We start from the raw sequence: 17,617 nt of genomic DNA on the forward strand, positions 1-17,617 counted from the left end.
AATGGATTATTCCAGCAGGTAGTTTATGAACTGGGAGCTAAACAAATTACATCGTCTGCATACCATCCGGAATCACAAGGGGCTTTAGAAAGATTTCATTCTACCCTCAAAACAATGAGTGAAACATATTGTGTTGAAAATGGAAACGACTGGAATGAAGGAATACATTTGCTTTTGTTCACTGTAAAGGCTGATTTATACTTGTGCTTTCGGGATACGCCATATCCTACACCGTAGGCCCAATTTAATTTTTGCGTAGCCCTACGCCGTAGCAAGCATGCATAAGTTGTGTCTGCATTGCTCTGCACTTCACCAACAAAACGCATGTTGGTGGTGGGGTTTCTCTGACACTGTTGAGCTTCTTCGTGAGAGACATAGATGAGGAAATGCATTTCAAATATTTTCCCATGTCGGCAGGTAGATTTGACGATTTGGTTCATTGTCTCCAACCATTTATTTTGCATCAGTGTACAGACATGGCGGAGAAAAGCAACCAGAAATGCGATGCTACCAAGCGGACCAATCACAGTTGTTGCGGTCTGCGTCGCCGCGACGCGTGAGTTACTTTTTAGAGGAGGTGCACGTCACCCTACGGCGTTGGGTATGGCGTAGGGTACGTGGTGCCTATGGCGTACACTTGACGCACAAGTATAAATCAGGCTTAAGAGAGTTGGTACAGGAATCACTGGGCTTTAGTCCATTTGAACTTGTATTTGGTCATGGAGTGAGGGGACCTTTGACCTTGTTAAAGGAACAGTGGATTGATGGGGATGTATATGTTAACTTGTTAGACTATGTTTTGAAGTTCAAAAATAAACTATACCAAGCTTGTCGTCTAGCGAGACAAAACTTAAAAGATTTCTCAAAACAAAATGAAGCGTTGGTTTGATAAGTGGACGAACACAAAAGAAAATACAAGGTGGGGGATAATGTGCTTGCCTTATCTCCAATGTTGACGATTCTATTTCAAGTGAAATTCAATGGACTGTATGAATTAGTCTCTCAAATTAATGATGTGAATTATGTTATTAAAACACACAACCAACGTAAACTAACATAGGTGGTTCACATCAATATGATAAAGCCTTATTCTGACAAGCAGGCACCATCGGTGAGTGTTGTCAAACATATAAATCTGACAACCCTGAGAATGAAACAATTGACTCGTCTGTAACTTTACACAAGCCAAACATGGTCTCAGTTAGGCTAATGAACTCGGTTGTTCTCGAAAACATTGACAACAAGTTGGCTCATCTGCAGCCAAAGCAACAATATCAGCTGAAGGAATTAATTCTGAAGTTTAAAGATTTATTTCCTGATGCTCCCAAGCAAACCACGGTCGCAGTACATGACGTAGATATTGGTCAAGCCAAACCGATTAAACAACACCCATATCGCATGAATGTAGAAAGGTGTAAATTGGCTGAGCAGGAAATTGAATATATGCTGAAAATGGTATTATTAGGCCTTCAACATCAAGTTGGGGCTCACCCTGCGTTATTGTGCCCAAAGCTGATGGTAGTGTTAGATTTTGCACTGATTATAGGAAGGTAAATGCAGTAACAAAAACAGATGCCTATCCTATCCCTGGGGTGGATGATTGTATCGATAAGGTTGGAAAAGGTAGTTTCTTACAAAGATTGATCTGTTGAAAGGGTATTGGTGTGTTCCATTGATGGACTGAGGTAGAGAAATTTCTGCATTTGTGACACCTTCTGGGTTGTATGAATACAATGTTTTGCCATTTGGAATGAAATATGCTCCAGGAACATTCCGGAGAATGATTGATTCTGTAATTCAAGGGTTAGGACACACAGATGCCTATATTGATGACTTAGTCACAGGGAGTGACACTTGGGAAGAGCATATCTCTATAGTAGAAAAGCTGTTTGACAGGCTTTCCAGGGCCAACCTTACAGTTGACTTAGCTAAGAGTGAATTTGGCCATGCCACCGTGATCTGTCTTGGCTGTGTTGTAGGTCAAGGCAAGTTGGCTCCTGTGCAGGCAAAATCCAGGCAATTTCTGAAGTTCCTATTCCGACTGTGTGACGAAGGCCCGTCACTGATTACAGACATCTCATGGCACACTCAGTAAAACACTCAAAGGGTAATCCACACACGTTATTTCCCTCTGTTATTGTGGTGAGTGCAGGCATCACAATAAATCAACAGTCACAATTTTACACTCATCCCCTGGTATGAAAAAAAGAAACACACTATGTCACAGTTTTATTATCTCAGGTCAATTTATTCATATTCATCTTTCCAGTAAGTGTTTTGCCGAAGTGTCATGATAATCTGACGTCTCTCTCCTCCACAGTCACTGGGTCTGAAGCAGAGCTGCTGCATAGAGCTGTCTTATATAGAGGCAGCAGCAACCTGCACAGGTGTGCCGATGGTGGAGGATACCATCTTTACCTGGGACAAGGGTTATGTTACCTAATTACTCATCTTGTGGTAAAGTTTTGGGGTTTATACAACTTATTTAACCGGGAAATGGTGAATCCTGTGATGAAGTCTATGTGTTTACTGTGAGAACTGGTGGTAGAGTTTCAGATTGTGTGAAATGGAAGATAATTGAGTTAATTAGCTTTTGGTTAGTCTAGGGGGATTGGCTTAGCCGTTATAAGCCTCAGGTTACCAAGGCTTTGGGTCGTTTCTTTTTCTGTTTAGTCTGAGGGTGGCTGTTAACCAGACAAGTGACAATTGCAAGCTGTGTATGTATGTGTGTGTGTGTGTGTGTATATATATGTATTTTTAAAAAAAAAAGATCTTGTTTTCATGTGGACATCCAAGTTTTTGTTTTTCCACTCTTTTTGTAAATAAAAGCACCTCAATCTATTTTTGCGACTCAAGCCATCTTGTTATTTTTCTTAGACAGTTGACCCACAGTTTTTGTGACAGACTGGTAAGAAGGCTCTTGGAAGGTTTCTGGGAATGGTTGGATATTATCGTAAGTTGTGTAAGAACTTTGCTGATATCGCTCTTCCTCTGACTAATCTCCTGAAGAAGGGTGAAAAGTCTGTTTGGACCGAGACTTGTCAGGAAGCATTTGATCGATTGAAAGTTGTTATTTGGGATTAGGCCAATCAATGTAGTGTCGTCAGCAAATTTAATTAACAGATTGGAGCTGTGGGTGGCGACACAAGTCATGAGTGCACAGAGACTAAAGGAGGGGGCCAAGGAGATAACCGTGTCGGGCATGTGTGCTGAGGGTCAGAGTGACAGAGGTGAGGGAGCCCACTCTTACCACCAGCCGGCGATCTGACAGGAAGTCCAGGATCCAGCTGCACAAGGCAGGGTGAAGGCCGAGGTCTCTGAGCTTCTTGTCGATACTTCACGATTTTGTATGGCTAAAGCTCTGCCCATGACTGCAAGGAACTGAAGAGATCTTTGGTCTCATCTGGAAACATCATAGAAACAAGCCTCCCCTCTATGGACTCTGCCTACACTTCCCCTGCCTCGGGAAAGCAGGCCGTGCACTCAAAGATGCCCACAACTTTGGACATTATTGCTGCAAACCCAATCCCCCATCGGGGAAGAGATACGAAAGCCTTAAAGTGCGTACCACCAGGCTCATGGACAGCTTCCTGTCTGCGGTTGTCAGCCAAATTAATGGTCTCCAGTCCAATAAAATGGACTCGACCTCACAATGTTACTCGACGTGACACTGCCCCATATGTCTATCTGCACTGCACTTTCTCTGCAGCCATAATGCTTTGTTACAGTTATTGTTTTGTCATATATCAGCTCAAAGTACTGTTGTAATGTATTGATCTGTGTGGATGGTAGGTCAGGCAAGATTTTCACTGTAGCTCAGTACGTGATAAGAATAAACAAATTCCCCATTTTAATTGTGTGGAAATATTAGACAGACTGAGCTTCTGCTCTGGAACCAGAGAAGGAAACTTAACTGTTGTCATTTCTGAGGAATGCAAATAAATAGAAAAGGCTTCAATCTCACATTACGATCTGCGGTAACTGGGATCAGGTGACCAGTGGTGGGTCTCCCAGACCAATTATCAGAATCAGGTTTAATAGCACCAGCAGATGTCATGTAATTTGTTGTCTCTGCGGCAGCAACAGAACCTAATTCATAACAATAGATTTTAACCATTGTGATTTAAAATAAGAATATACATATTAAATAGTTAAATTATATAAGTAGTACAACATAAACATTTTAAGAATGTAATACTGTAAACTATTTTAATTGTGTGGAACTATTTGACTGACTGGGTTGTTATTTTGGAAATTCTGGAGTGAAGCTTAACTAAACTGTACTAAACTATAACTAAACTTATGAAAAGCTCAGATAAATACAAAAGGCTAAATTCTCACATAAATGGGTCATACAGCCAGAAACATTGGCTGCCCTTCAGCAGGTAAAAACAGTGGAATGAGGCCTAATCCAAGGCCTCAGCCCAGTGGTTATGGTCTGAAGCCTGGGACGAGGTGAGAGTAAGCATTCGGCATGGACTAGAAGGGCCGAGATGGCCTGTTTCCATGCTGTAATTGTTATGTGGCTCTATGGAAACATGCTGAAAATATTGCAGAATAAATCATTGTCCACCCACAACGAGAGGCCGTGACAGATCCGGATCTCACTGCCTTGTCTGAACGGGTGAAAGGTGAAGGTACACGGACACGGACAGCAGTGAACTACAGATGATGCAGGTCTGTGGAAAAGCATGAACAGGAAATGGGATCACATGACGGGTGGAGGGTCTCCCATCTGAACTGGTGACTCTGCTCCTCGCCCCTCACATGCTTCATTTCCCACATCATTCCATATTTACACCAGATACATTTTTACTTTTTCCTCCGGATCTTCCCTGTCCCTTTCCCTCCACCCCCAGGTCACAGAGTCACAGGCTCGATTCCCATTCCGGTCCAACACACAATTCAGAACCAAACTGGAAATGTGCAGGTTTCATTTAAATCAGTTCTGTGTATAAAAACTAATTTCTATTCACATTCCTCCAGCCTCACTGGACAGGAACACTGAAACATCAAGTGAGAAACAGCAGGAGGTGGCCATTCAGCCCCTCTAACCATCAACAAGATGACGGCTGCTCTCCCATCTCAGCCACGTTTCTGCCCGATCCTCATTTCCTCGATTCCTCCGGTCTGCACACATCTGCCGTCCTCTGTTTTATGTGAAGACGATCACTGAGTCTTCACCGCCCTCTGTGGTGGGGATTTACAGACATTCACCACCCTCGGATTGGAGACATTTCCCCTTGTCTCAGTCCCGGACAGTCCACCCCCTTTTTCAGAGACTGGGATCCCTGGTTCAGCCTGTAATGATGTTGTGCATTTCAATGTGATCAACTCTCAGTCCTCGATTCTCCAATTGAAAGGGTTATCACATTTGATCTTTCTTCATATGATGACCCCACCATTCCAGGGATCAGTCTGGTGAATCTTCATTGCACTCTCCATAACAAATACTCTCTAACCTCTTTGTTAATCCTCTATGGAATTAATTTCCATTTTCTGCAGCCCCGTGTTGCCCCAACCACTCACCTCCCACCCCCGTCACTATTTCCACCTTCCCACCTCCCCCTCACCTGGATCCACCTCTCACTCCCCAGCTCTTGCCCCATCCCCACCCCTCACCTCTTTTCTCGGACTATTTCCCGTCCACTCTCAGTCCAGAGGGAGGGTCTCGGCCCGAAATGTTGACGGTCCATTTCCCTCCACAGATGCTGCCCGACCCACTGAGTTCCTCCGGCAGTTTGTTCTTTGGTCTGTGTGACCCGTGTTAGTGTGGGGAGCGGGATTTTACACCATATTCCCGGTACAGTCTCAACAAAACACAAATAATTGTCACTTTGCCCGGACCATTGGCCCCGCTTGCAGGGCAACAGTCTGCCGGTGTTTGCCCCCCAATGTGGTGAATCGCCACCACCGTGGGCTCAGACATTTCCACAGATGAGCCCCTCCTGTCCCCACCGGGACAAACATCCTGTCCGCCCCCTCTCTCACCGTCTTCATCCTCTCCCTCCCCGGGGAACCGGCATCAAACCGACGGGCCGAGCGGTCTCCTCCTACCTCTCAGCGACACATCAGACTCCGGCCGCAGGAGACGCTTCACAAACGCCCCAACTTCCCTCGGAGGGAAATGGAAATAAATCAGAAAGCGGACATTTACTTTGACGGTTGTCCCGCCGTGACGGAAAGTTCGGGAGACGGTGTCATCGGGGGTAACGCCCTCTCGGCTGGTCCGCCTCCGCTATTGGTTGGAAGCAGTGATTGACATCGCTTCACACCAATGTGAATAGCGCAGCGCATGAATGCTCTGCTGACAGCGGTGGGGGAGGGGCTGGTCACGTGATCAGTAGCCCAGCCGTTAAACCGACCAAGCTCGAGCTCACCAGCGCGCGGGGCACAAAAGGCCCCGGATGATCGGTTGAGGTGAGAAGGGGTCTCCGGGTTGGGGGTCTCACCGGGCGGCGTTTTCAACACCGACTTCGGGTAGTTGCTGTGACTCCGGACTCCGTGACCCGCAATCCCGGGACAGTCCTGCTCTCTTCCCTCTCTCTCAGCCCCACCATCCGTACACGGGCCCCGGGGAGCTTCCGGCTGATGAGGGAATGGGAACCGATGGGTCTCTCAGACAGAGCTGAGCTCCAGCTGTCTAAATGCAAGGATCGGGAACTCGGAGAAAGGGAACAAAATCTTTTACATCAGCTGTTGTGAAAATCACCTTTGTTCTGCCTCCAGTCACAAACAAGAGAAAATCTGCAGATGCTGGAAATCCGAGCAACACACACAAATTGCTGGAGGAACTCAGCATTAGTACTCTTTTCCATAGATGCTGCCTGGCCTGCTGAGTTCCTCCAGCATTTTGTGTCTGTTGCTTGTTCTCCCTCCTCTTGTTCTGGACTTTCTACCCGTGAGAACATGTTTTTTTAATTTTTTTTATTTTTGTTATTTTCTACAAACTACAGCGTTGAAGAAAAAATCAATAGTGTAAATAGAGGGATCATTGCAATACAGACAAAAATAGCAATAATACATATGTTAACAAATGAGCAAGTCACCCATATTAAAAATGAAAAGTTAGAAAGGAAAGCTCCCAACCCACCCATGATCCAACTCCAAGCCAACCATTATAAGTATAAATATTTAAAAGGACATTTGAGATAAACTTCTATCACCCCAGAACTATATATTGTAGTAAAAAGAGAAATGAATGATTAAAAAAAAAGTAGCCTGCTACCTAATCAAAGAAAGCTGGAAATGCAGGCTCTGACTATCAAAGGAAGAAAAAAATACACTTGTCAATCAAGGTGAGAATTATGAAAATATTCCAGAAATGGTCCCCACACCTTATGAAACTTTATATCTGAAATAAAAAGTGAATAGTAAATCTTTTAAAGATCTAAATAAGACATAATATCCCTGAGCCATCGAACATGCGTAGGGGGAACTACATCTCTCCACTTAAGGAGTACTGCACGTCTAGCTAAAAGAGAGACAAAAGACAATGTTCGTCATTTAGCCGGGATCAAATGCTTGTCAGAGTCTCGAGAAATACCGAAAAGAGCGAATAAAGGATCAGGTTCCAAATGACAGGGACATGTTTTGACCTGTTCTCTCCAGGTACATAATGATATCAAACACCTTTGCCCTGGGCAACAAGTAGCTTTCACATCACAAACGTGCCAGACTCCAATGAGACAGACTACTGCCCTTCCTTCATATTCATTGGCATTGCCATCACTGAGTTCACCACCGTCAGTCACCTGGGGGAGGGTTCAGGGGAAATATTTATGTACAATACAGAAACTGGTGTTACCTGTGTGTATTGTGGTGATGTAAAAGTTACTGGAGAATTTACAAGTGGGAAGAAGTGGAGTGATATTTGGAAATCTGAGTTTTTAAAGCGTAATTTAGCAAGCAAACCACATATGGACGGTGTGCAAAAGCTCTGGCGAGAAAATCCTTCATTACCCGTTACAGGCCTGCTACATAGGTTGTGTGAGAGTGCAGATGAACTCCATCAAACCCAGAGGAGATCAAAGTTCTTATCGAGAGTGATTTGCTAGCTGTTAAAATGAATATCTCTCTATATAAAATTCACTGTGCACATGTTGTCACTGGGTAAAAAAATGCAGAGTACAAGATTGATGTGCACACTGGTCATTACAAATTAGAGAGTACATTGGTGGGAAGGTGAGGAGACCTCCAGTGTCCCTGATGCCCTCACCTACAAGATGTGTATCCAGCTGCAGCTTGTAACTCTGCACTTTAAGGGGTTGGAACTGAGATGGATGATTTCCGGATCATCCAGGAGTTGGGGGGGGTGATAGATATGACACGAAGAGAGATGAGTTACACCCAAGGTGCAGGACACAGGAAACTGGGTGAGAGTCAGGAAGGAGAATGAGGTTAAATAGCCATCGCAGAGTAATCTTGTGTCCATCCCACACAACAACAGGTGGATCCACTTTAGAAACTGTTGGGGGGATTACTGACAGAGGAAAGTCAAAGGGGTGAGAGGGGACTCGTTAGTGAGGGGAACAGAACAAGAGGGGACTAATATCCCAGTGGTGAGGCTCGCTAGTGCTAGTGTGGGGAGAGGGTGATGTGGTTAAAATATGTTGGAGGGGGAATGGGAACCAGAATGACAGAACAGATAGTGGGGAGGGTGAATTGAATTGAATTGACTTTATTACATACATCCTTCATATTCATGAGGAGTAGAAGTCTATACGTTACGTCTCTGACTAAATATGCAATGTGTAATTTATAGTAATTTATAATAAATAGTTTGTACATAGGACAGTCAATATACCATAGAAATGCAATTGTATCAGCATGAATTAATCAGTCTGATGGCCTGGTGGAAGATGATGTCCCGGAGCCTGTTGGTCCTTTTGTTGTGGTACCGTTTCCTGGATGGGAGCAGCAGGAACAGTTTGTGGTTGTGGTGAATTGGGACTCCAATATCCATTGGGCCCTTTTTACACACCTGTCTCTGTAAATAACCTGAATAGTGGGGAGTTCACATCTACAGATGCGCTGGGCTGTCCGCACCACTCTCTGCAGGTTCCTGCGATTAAGGGAAGTACAGTTCCCATACCAGGCAGTGATGCAGCCAGTCGGGATGCTCTCAATTATGTCCTTGTAGAAAGTTCTTAGGATTTGGGGCCCCATCCCAAACTTCTTCAACCGTCTGAGGTGAAAGAGGTGCTGGTGTGCTTTTTTCACAACACAGCCGGTATGTACAGACCATGTGAGATCCTCGGAGATGTTTATGCCGAGGAACTTAAAGCTGTTCACCCTCTCAACCCCAGATCCACTGATGTCACTAGAGGTTAGCCTGTCTCCATTCCTCCTGCCGTCCACAATCTGCTCCTTTGTTTTTGTGACAACGAGGGAGAGTTTGTTTTTTTGACACCAGTCAGATGTTGTTCAGACCTCAGACAGAGTCAGCAATCAAATGGTTGAGCATGGAGCGATGAATGTGCTGAGCTGTGTATATCACAATGCAAGAAGCATCGTAGGAAAGCCAGATGAGCTCAGAACAGGGAATTATGATATTGTAGCCATTATTGGGACTTGGTTGCACTCAACAGTCTGAGAGATTTAGAGGAACAAATTTGTAGAGAGATTGCAGACCATGCCAAGAAACAAAGGTGTGATTTTAACTTTCCATATATTGACTGGGACTCCCATACTGTAAAAGATGTCAAGGGGGTAGAGGTTGCCAAATGTGCCCTTAATCAGTTCGTAGAATTCCCGACATAGAAGTGTGCAATGAGCTGTTAGGAAATGATCCAGGGCTGATGATCGAAATTAGTGATCATAATGCCATGAGATTCAAAGTAAATATGGCAAAAGAGAGGTCTGCACTACGGGTTGAGATTCTAAATTGGAGAAAGGTCAATTTTGATGGTATCAGAAAGGATCTGACAAGTGTGGTTTGGGACAGGCTGTTTTCTGGCAAAGGAGTACTTGGTAAGTGGGAGGCCTTCAGAAGTGAAATTCTGAGGGTGTAGAGTTTGTATGTGCCTGCCAAAATAAAAGTTGAAAGGTAACTGCTGCAGGGAACCTTGGTTTTCAAGAGATATTGAGTCTCCGGATATTTTGTTCCTCTAAATGCCTCAGACTGTTGGGTGCTACCAAGACTCATTAATGACTACAATATTGTAATTCCACACCCTGAGCTCATCCGACTTCTTGTTTTAGTTGTCTTCTGCAGGTTTCTAAAATTTTCCCAATAGTTTTTGCTCTTTTGTTTGCCCTCTCTATGGCTTTTATGTTAGCTTTGGCTTCTCATTTCATCCACAATTGTGTCCTCCTGCCTTTCCAATGCTTCCACTTCTTTGGGATGTATCTATCACTCAACTCCTGAATTGCTCCCAGAAACTCCAGCCATTGCTGCTCCATTGTCACTCCTACCTTTTCCCTTCCAAACAAGTTTGTCCAGCTGCTCTGTCATGGAAACATGGAGAAGTTCAGTACAGAAACAGGCTATTTGGCCCATCTAGTCAATGCCAAAAAAAACATTTGAGCTGTCTAATGCAACTACCTGCACTGGGACCATCGTCCTCCATGCCCCTACCATCCAGGCTCCCATCCAGACTTCTTTTATATGGTGAAAATGAGCTCATATTCACCACTTGTGCTGACACTCTCACGACCATTTCAGTAAAGAGCTTTTCCAAATGTTTCTGTTTAATTTTCACCTTCCCCACTTACCCATGACCTCTGGTTGTCATCCCACCCAACCTCAGTGGGAAAAGCTGCTTGCATTTACCCTGTCTATACCCTCATAATTTTGTATACTTCTTTCCAATCCTCAAAGCAATGTGTACTTTCCTTGTTTATGTTTAGAGCCTTTTTTAGATGTATAAGATGATGAGGGGCATTGATCATGTGGATAGCCAGAGGTTTTTTTCCCAGGGCTGAAATGGCTAACGCGAGGGGGCATAGTTTTAGGTGCTTGGAAATAGATACCGAGGGGATGTCAGGGGTAAGTTTGTCACACAGAGAGTGGTGGGTGTGTGGAATTCACTGCCGGCTATTTGTGTGAGAGTGTACCAGTTACTGTGGGGCTAGGCACCCATGCAGCTCAGTGGGAACAGGGAATAATACCAATGGAGAGAGTCAAACTGAGTCAGGTCACAGATTGGAGATGGCAGAAATGCCGCATTCTTAGAGAGACAGGAAGAGCATCAGAGAATTTGATGATCATTCCAGATACCAGCTCTGTACCCAGTTAGAAGATGATTTCTCTCTCCAGCTTGGGTTGAACTTTACTGTAGCAGTGTGATGCCAGAATACACTTTGACAACTCAAGTGACCTCATCTGAAAGGTTTTCCAACACTGATTGATGGATTTTGTAAATCTTTTTACAGGTTAAAAATGACAAGGAATTTGTCTACTGGACTCTCGAACAGAACACGCCAGTTTTGCTGTCTCCGTCCAGATATTTAATAGTCATAGTCATACTTATTGATCCCGGGGGAAATTGGTTTTCGTTACAGTTGCACCATACAACTGAAGAAGTGGAACAAGGCATTCACTCAATCATCCCTCCTGCTCAGATGATGGGGAGTGATTCTCTGGATCATCAGACCGATTGGCATTCCCGTCATTTTACACAGAGGGGAATCCATTCATCTGATCATACTGTGGGAATGGATTCAATCGGTCATCTCAACTGAAGGTACATCAGCAAGTACACACTGGGACAAGGCCATTCACCTATTCTGTGTGTGAGAAGGGATTCAGTCGGTCTTTCCATCTGTGGACACACCAGTCAGTTCACCCTGGGCAGGGGCTGGTCATCGGCTGAACTTGTTGGGAAGAATTCACTCGATCATCTGACCTAATGTCTCACCAGCGAGTTCACACCGGGGAGCAGCCGTTCACTTGCTCGGACTGCGGGAAGGAATTCACTTGCTCATCTAAATTGAAGGTACATCAGCGAGTTCACACTGGAGAGAGGCCATTCATCTGCTCGGAATGTGGGAAAGGATTCACTCAATCATACCATCTGCTGACACACCAGCGAGTTCACACTGGGGAGAGACCGTTCACCTGCTCAGACTGCGGGAAGGGATTCACTTGCTCATCTAAACTGAAGGTACATCAGCGAGTTCACACTGGGGAGAGGCCATTCATCTGCTCAGACTGTGGGAAGGGATTCACTTGGTCAACCGATCTGCTGACACACCAGTCAGTTCACTCTGGGGAGAGACCATTCACCTGCTCAGTCTGTGGGAAGGGATTCACTTGCTCATCTCAACTGAAGGTGCATCAGCGAGTTCACACTGGGGAGAGGCCATTCACCTGCTCAGATTGTGGGAAGGGATTCACTTGCTCATCTAAACTGAAGGTGCATCAGCGAGTTCACACTGGGGAGAGGCCATTCATCTGCTCAGATTGTGGGAAGGGATTCACTTGCTCATCTAAACTGAAGGTACATCAGCGAGTTCACGCTAGGGAGAGGCCGTTCACCTGCTCAGTCTGTGGGAAGGGATTCACATGCTCATCTCAACTGAAAGTGCATCAGCGAGTTCACACTGGGGAGAAGCCGTTCACCTGCTCAGACTGTGGGAAGGGATTCACATGCTCATCTCAACTGAAGGTGCATCAGAGAGTTCACACTGGGGAGAGGCCGTTCACCTGCTCAGACTGTGGGAAGGGATTCACTGGATCATCCCAACTGAAGGTACATCAGCGTGTTCACACTGGGGAGAAGCCGTTCACCTGCTCAGTCTGTGGGAAGGGATTCACTACATCATCTGAACTGAAAATACATCAGAGAGTTCACACTGGGGAGAGGCCATTCACCTGCTCAGACTGTGGGAAGGGATTCACATGCTCATCTCAACTGAAGGTGCATCAGAGAGTTCACACTGGGGAAAGGCCGTTCACCTGCTCAGACTGTGGGAAGGGATTCACTGGATCATCTAAGCTGAAGTTGCATCAACGACTTCACACTGGGGAGAGGCCATTCACCTGCTCAGACTGTGGGAAGGGATTCACTCAGGCATCTGAACTGAAAGTACATCAGCGAGTTCACACTGGGGAGAGGCCGTTCACCTGCTCAGAATGTGGAAGGGGATTCACTCGGTCATCCCAACTGCTGGTACACAAGTCAGTTCACACTGGTGAGAGGCCGTTCACCTGCTCAGTCTGTGGGAAGGGATTCACTCAGTCATCTCAACTGAAAGTACATCAGCGAGTTCACACTGGGGAGAGGCCGTTCACCTGCTCAGAATGTGGAAGGGGATTCACTGTGTCATCCGAACTGCTGATACACAAGTCAGTTCACACTGAGGAGAGGCCGTTCACCTGCTCAGTCTGTGGGAAAGGATTCACTTGCTCATCTCAACTGAAGGTGCATCAGCGAGTTCACACTGGGGAGAGGCCGTTCACCTGCTCAGACTGTGGGAAGGGATTCACTCGGTCATCCCAACTGAAAGTACATCAGCGAGTTCACACTGGAGAGAGGCCATTCACCTGTTCAGATTGTGGGAAGGGATTCACTTGCTCATCTAAACTGAAGGTACATCAGCGAGTTCACACTGGGGAGAGGCCGTTCACTTGCTCCGTCTGTGGGAAGGGATTCACTCAGTCATCTCAACTGAAGGTACATCAGAGAGTTCACACTGGGGAGAGGCCGTTCACCTGCTCAGACTGCGGGAAGGGATTCCCTCGGTCATCCAGCCTACTGGTACACATGTCAGTTCACACTGGGGAGAAGCCGTTCACCTGTTCAGACTGTGGGAAGGGATTCACTCAGTCATCCAGCCTACTGGTACACATGTCAGTTCACACTGGGGAGAGGCCGTTCACCTGTTCAGACTGTGGGAAGGGATTCACTCAGTCATCTCAACTGAAAGTACATCAGCGAGTTCACACTGGGGAGAGGCCATTCACCTGTTCAGACTGTGGGAAGGGATTCACACAGTCATCTCATCTGAAGGTACATCAGAGAGTACACACTGGGGAGAGGTCGTTCACCTGCTCTGTGTGTGGGGAGGGATTCACTCAGTCATCTGAACTGAAGGTACATCAGCATGTTCACACTGGGGAGAGACCGTTCACCTGCTCAGACTGTGGGAAGGGATTCACTTGCTCATTCCACCTACAGAGACATCAGCGTGTTCACACTGGGGAGAGGCCATTCAACTGCTCAGAGTGTGGGAAAGGATTCACACAGTCATCTCATCTGAAGGTACATCAGCGTGTTCACACTGGGGAGAGGCCGTTCACCTGCTCTGTGTGTGGGGAGGGATTCACTTGCTCATTCCACCTACAGAGACATCAGCGAGTTCACACTGGGGAGAGGCCATTCACCTGCTCAGACTGTGGGAAGGGATTCACTTGGTCATCTCAACTGCAGAGACACCAGCAAGTTCACAATGGGTAGAGGCTGATCACCTGCTCAGACTTTGGGAAGAGATTCTGTCAGCCGTGTCAACCAAATGTGCATCATTGAGTTCACACTGGGGAGAGGTTGTTCACCTGCTGCGAATGTGGGAAGCGATTCACGCGGTCATCTAACCTTATCTAAGTCGCGCTTCGGCTGGCAGCGTAATATAGGCAGTGATAGCCCCCCAGCCCGGCCCAACTTCAGAAATCTCATTTGGGTGGATGCTGCATGATGTGTCCCCTGTTACAAATCAGTACCCTGTGTGACAGGGTCCTGAATTACCCCTATGAACTGTGTTCGATTACCCCTATTAACTGTGCTTTTGAAAAGAGAGAGAGAGTTATTTAACATCGATAGCTTGTTTTGAAAGAGAGAGAGACAAAGACTAACTGTGGGACTGTCACTTTAAGGCACGAGAAAGAACTCGTTAACTTTAGGCATTCTGCTGAGTTGGAGAAAGCACCGAGCAGCTCGTAAGTTGCAATTGTAACCGAAGGCGGTATTATTTAATGGACACTTGATGTCATGATTTTTGGCAGGTTGTTGACACTTTCTTCAAGGATTTTTGCCTGCTTGGATTTCTTTCACAGGGAGAGGATAGAAGAGTTATTTGAATGATAGTTGACGCTCAGCACGGGAAGATAAAATAGGTCAGATGATAGACCTCAGACACATGTTTGGACACTGAATGAGCATTGTTGTGCCTGCAGGTAAAGTGGGTTTTGGAGGATCGATCAGGCAGATCGATCCATCGCTCTTGCAGTGGAAAGAGGAAAAGGGTTGACTCGTGGGGAGTTGTCCATGTGTCCACCCTTGCCTGGGGGATAGCTCCACCACAGAAAACCGGTCCCCTTTGTTAAAGTCACAGTCGGTGACTTTTAAAGGATTTCAAAGGACAACGAGAAGATCAACGTCATCAGCTCACCTGAAGACTCAAATCTCTCCCCCTCTCTCTCTCCATCACTACTCAACTCAATACCATGAACTGAACTGAACTGAACTTTACTCATCATCGTAAGACTGTATCTTTTTACCCCTAGACTTAAAGAAGCTTGGTTTTTCATACATATATATTCCACACTTACTTTTATGTAATCATTACTAACCTGTTTGATTTATCTACATTTATATTATTGTATTGCTTAGTTACTAATAAATATTATTAGTTTATAGCAATACTGGACTTCAAAGTGTTTTCCATCTCTGCTGGTTCTTTATTCCCGTCATGGGCTACGTGTACAAAATTGGGGCTCGTCCGGGATATGAACCCTGGACCTCTTGCAAAATTGGGGCCTGCATCAGTGTTATGAACAAAATTGGTTGGGAGGCTTGTTTGAATTGATTGGGGAAAATCTCGTTTTATTTGGTTGTGTGGAGATACAGCAGAAATGGATGTTAGTATTGAGGATGAGCTTCAGCTTCTGTTGGAAAAATTAAGAATGGAGCATGAATTGAAATTAAAACAGCTTGAGAGAGGCTAGAAAGGCAGCAAGATGTAGACAAGAGGCAGCAAGACAGAGAGAAGGGTAGAAAAACAGAGAGAAGAGGCAGAAAGACAGAGACAGCCGAGATGGAGATATGGCAATGTGAAGATCAGGTGGCAGACGACAAACAGAAGCGGTTCAAGCTGGAAAAGATAGGGAAGTTGCAGCAAAGAGGTTTAGTGTTGGACCCTGATGATTTTTACAGCTCGGAAGGGCTTGTTTTGTGTGATGAATTGAAAAGTTGTGTTCTTGATGATGTAAGGTCATACCCTGATGCAGAGGATGCCGCTACCCTGCAGGGGTTTGATAAGAAAGCAGACGAAGAAGTTTTAACCCATGAGGTTGAGTTTACACCCAAAAAGAGTTTGCCAGAGAATAGCTGGGAGGTTCGGGGTGACCTTGAATTTGAAACTGGGACAAGTGATGACAGCCCAGAAGAGGCAGCTGTCCCGATTTAATGTGTTCAGGTTGTGGAAGTACCTGTGAATTCACAGGGTTCTGAACCTTATGTTGAAGCTCAGTTAAAATCTGAGGTGCCTGACTTGGTTGAAAAGGAATGCAGTTTTTGTGTGTCAGATGATCTTGGTTCAGTGAATAAGGGGTTAACCTTGGTACCGGTGGAATGTGAGGATTCTCAGTTACTTGTATTAGACCGTGGTTTAAAGGCTGGTGAAGAAGTGGGTTCTGGTGAGGTCAGTGTTGCTGAAAATAATGGGAAAAGTGCTGTTCCTGGACTTTTGGATAAAGTGCTGGAAAAGTTTGGGCAACACACATCAAAGTTGCTGGTGAACGCAGCAGGCCAGGCAGCATCTGTAGGAAGAGGTGCAGTCGACGTTTCAGGCCGAGACCCTTCGTCAGGACTAACTGAAGGAAGAGTTAGTAAGAGATTTGAAAGTGGGAGGGGGAGGGGGAGATCCAAAATGATAGGAGAAGACAGGAGGGGGAGGGATGGAGCCAAGAGCTGGACAGGTGATTGGCAAAAGGGATACGAGGCTGGAGAAGGCGGAGTATCATGGGATGGAAGGCCTTGGAAGAAAGAAAAGGGAAGGGGAGCACCAGAGGAAGATGGAGAACAGGCAAGGAGTATTTGTGATAGGGAAAGAGAGAATAAATAAATAAATAGATAGATAGATAGCAAACCACATCAAAGTTGCTGGTGAACGCAGCAGGCCAGGCAGCATCTGTAGGAAGAGGTGCAGTCGACGTTTCAGGCCGACACCCTTCGTCAGGACTAACTGAAGGAAGAGAGAGTAAGGGATTTGAAAGTGGGAGGGGGAGGGGGAGATCCAAAATGATAGGAGAAGACAGGAGGGGGAGGGATGGAGCCAAGAGCTGGACAGGTGATTGGCAAAAGGGATATGAGAGGATCATGGGACAGGAGGTCCAGGAAGAAAGACAAGGGGGGGGAGGGGGAATCATCAGGTTGGAGGCATGAACATCGACTTCTCTAACTTCTGCTAAGGCCCCACCTCCCCCTCGTACCCCATCTGTTACTTATTTTTATGCACACATTCTTTCTCTCACTCTCCTTTTTCTCCCTCTGTCCCTCTGAATATACCTCTTGCCCATCCTCTGGGTTCCCCCCCCGTCTTTCTTCCCGGACCTCCTGTCCCATGATCCTCTCGTATGCCCTTTTGCCTATCACCTGTCCAGCTCTTGGCTCCATCCCTCCCCCTCCTGTCTTCTCCTATTATTTTGGATCTCCCCCTCCCCCTCTCAAATCCCTTA

General features: G+C 45.9%; 2 protein-coding genes across 4 annotated transcripts in view; both read left to right on the top strand.

The window, feature by feature from the left end:
• Nucleotides 1-16,688, top strand: part of LOC140208610 (uncharacterized) — a 93,977-nt gene extending 77,289 nt beyond the window's left edge. The window contains exon 2 of the mRNA XM_072277418.1: nucleotides 11,915-16,688. Within this exon, the coding sequence (XP_072133519.1) occupies nucleotides 11,915-14,402 (2,488 nt within the window). The 3' untranslated portion in view covers nucleotides 14,403-16,688. The remainder of the gene's footprint in view (nucleotides 1-11,914) is intronic.
• Nucleotides 1-17,617, top strand: part of LOC140208601 (uncharacterized) — a 397,399-nt gene that overhangs the window by 188,341 nt on the left and 191,441 nt on the right. The window lies entirely within an intron of this gene.

This window comes from Mobula birostris, chromosome 13 (genome assembly GCF_030028105.1).
Source record: "Mobula birostris isolate sMobBir1 chromosome 13, sMobBir1.hap1, whole genome shotgun sequence".
Lineage (NCBI taxonomy): Eukaryota > Metazoa > Chordata > Chondrichthyes > Myliobatiformes > Myliobatidae > Mobula > Mobula birostris.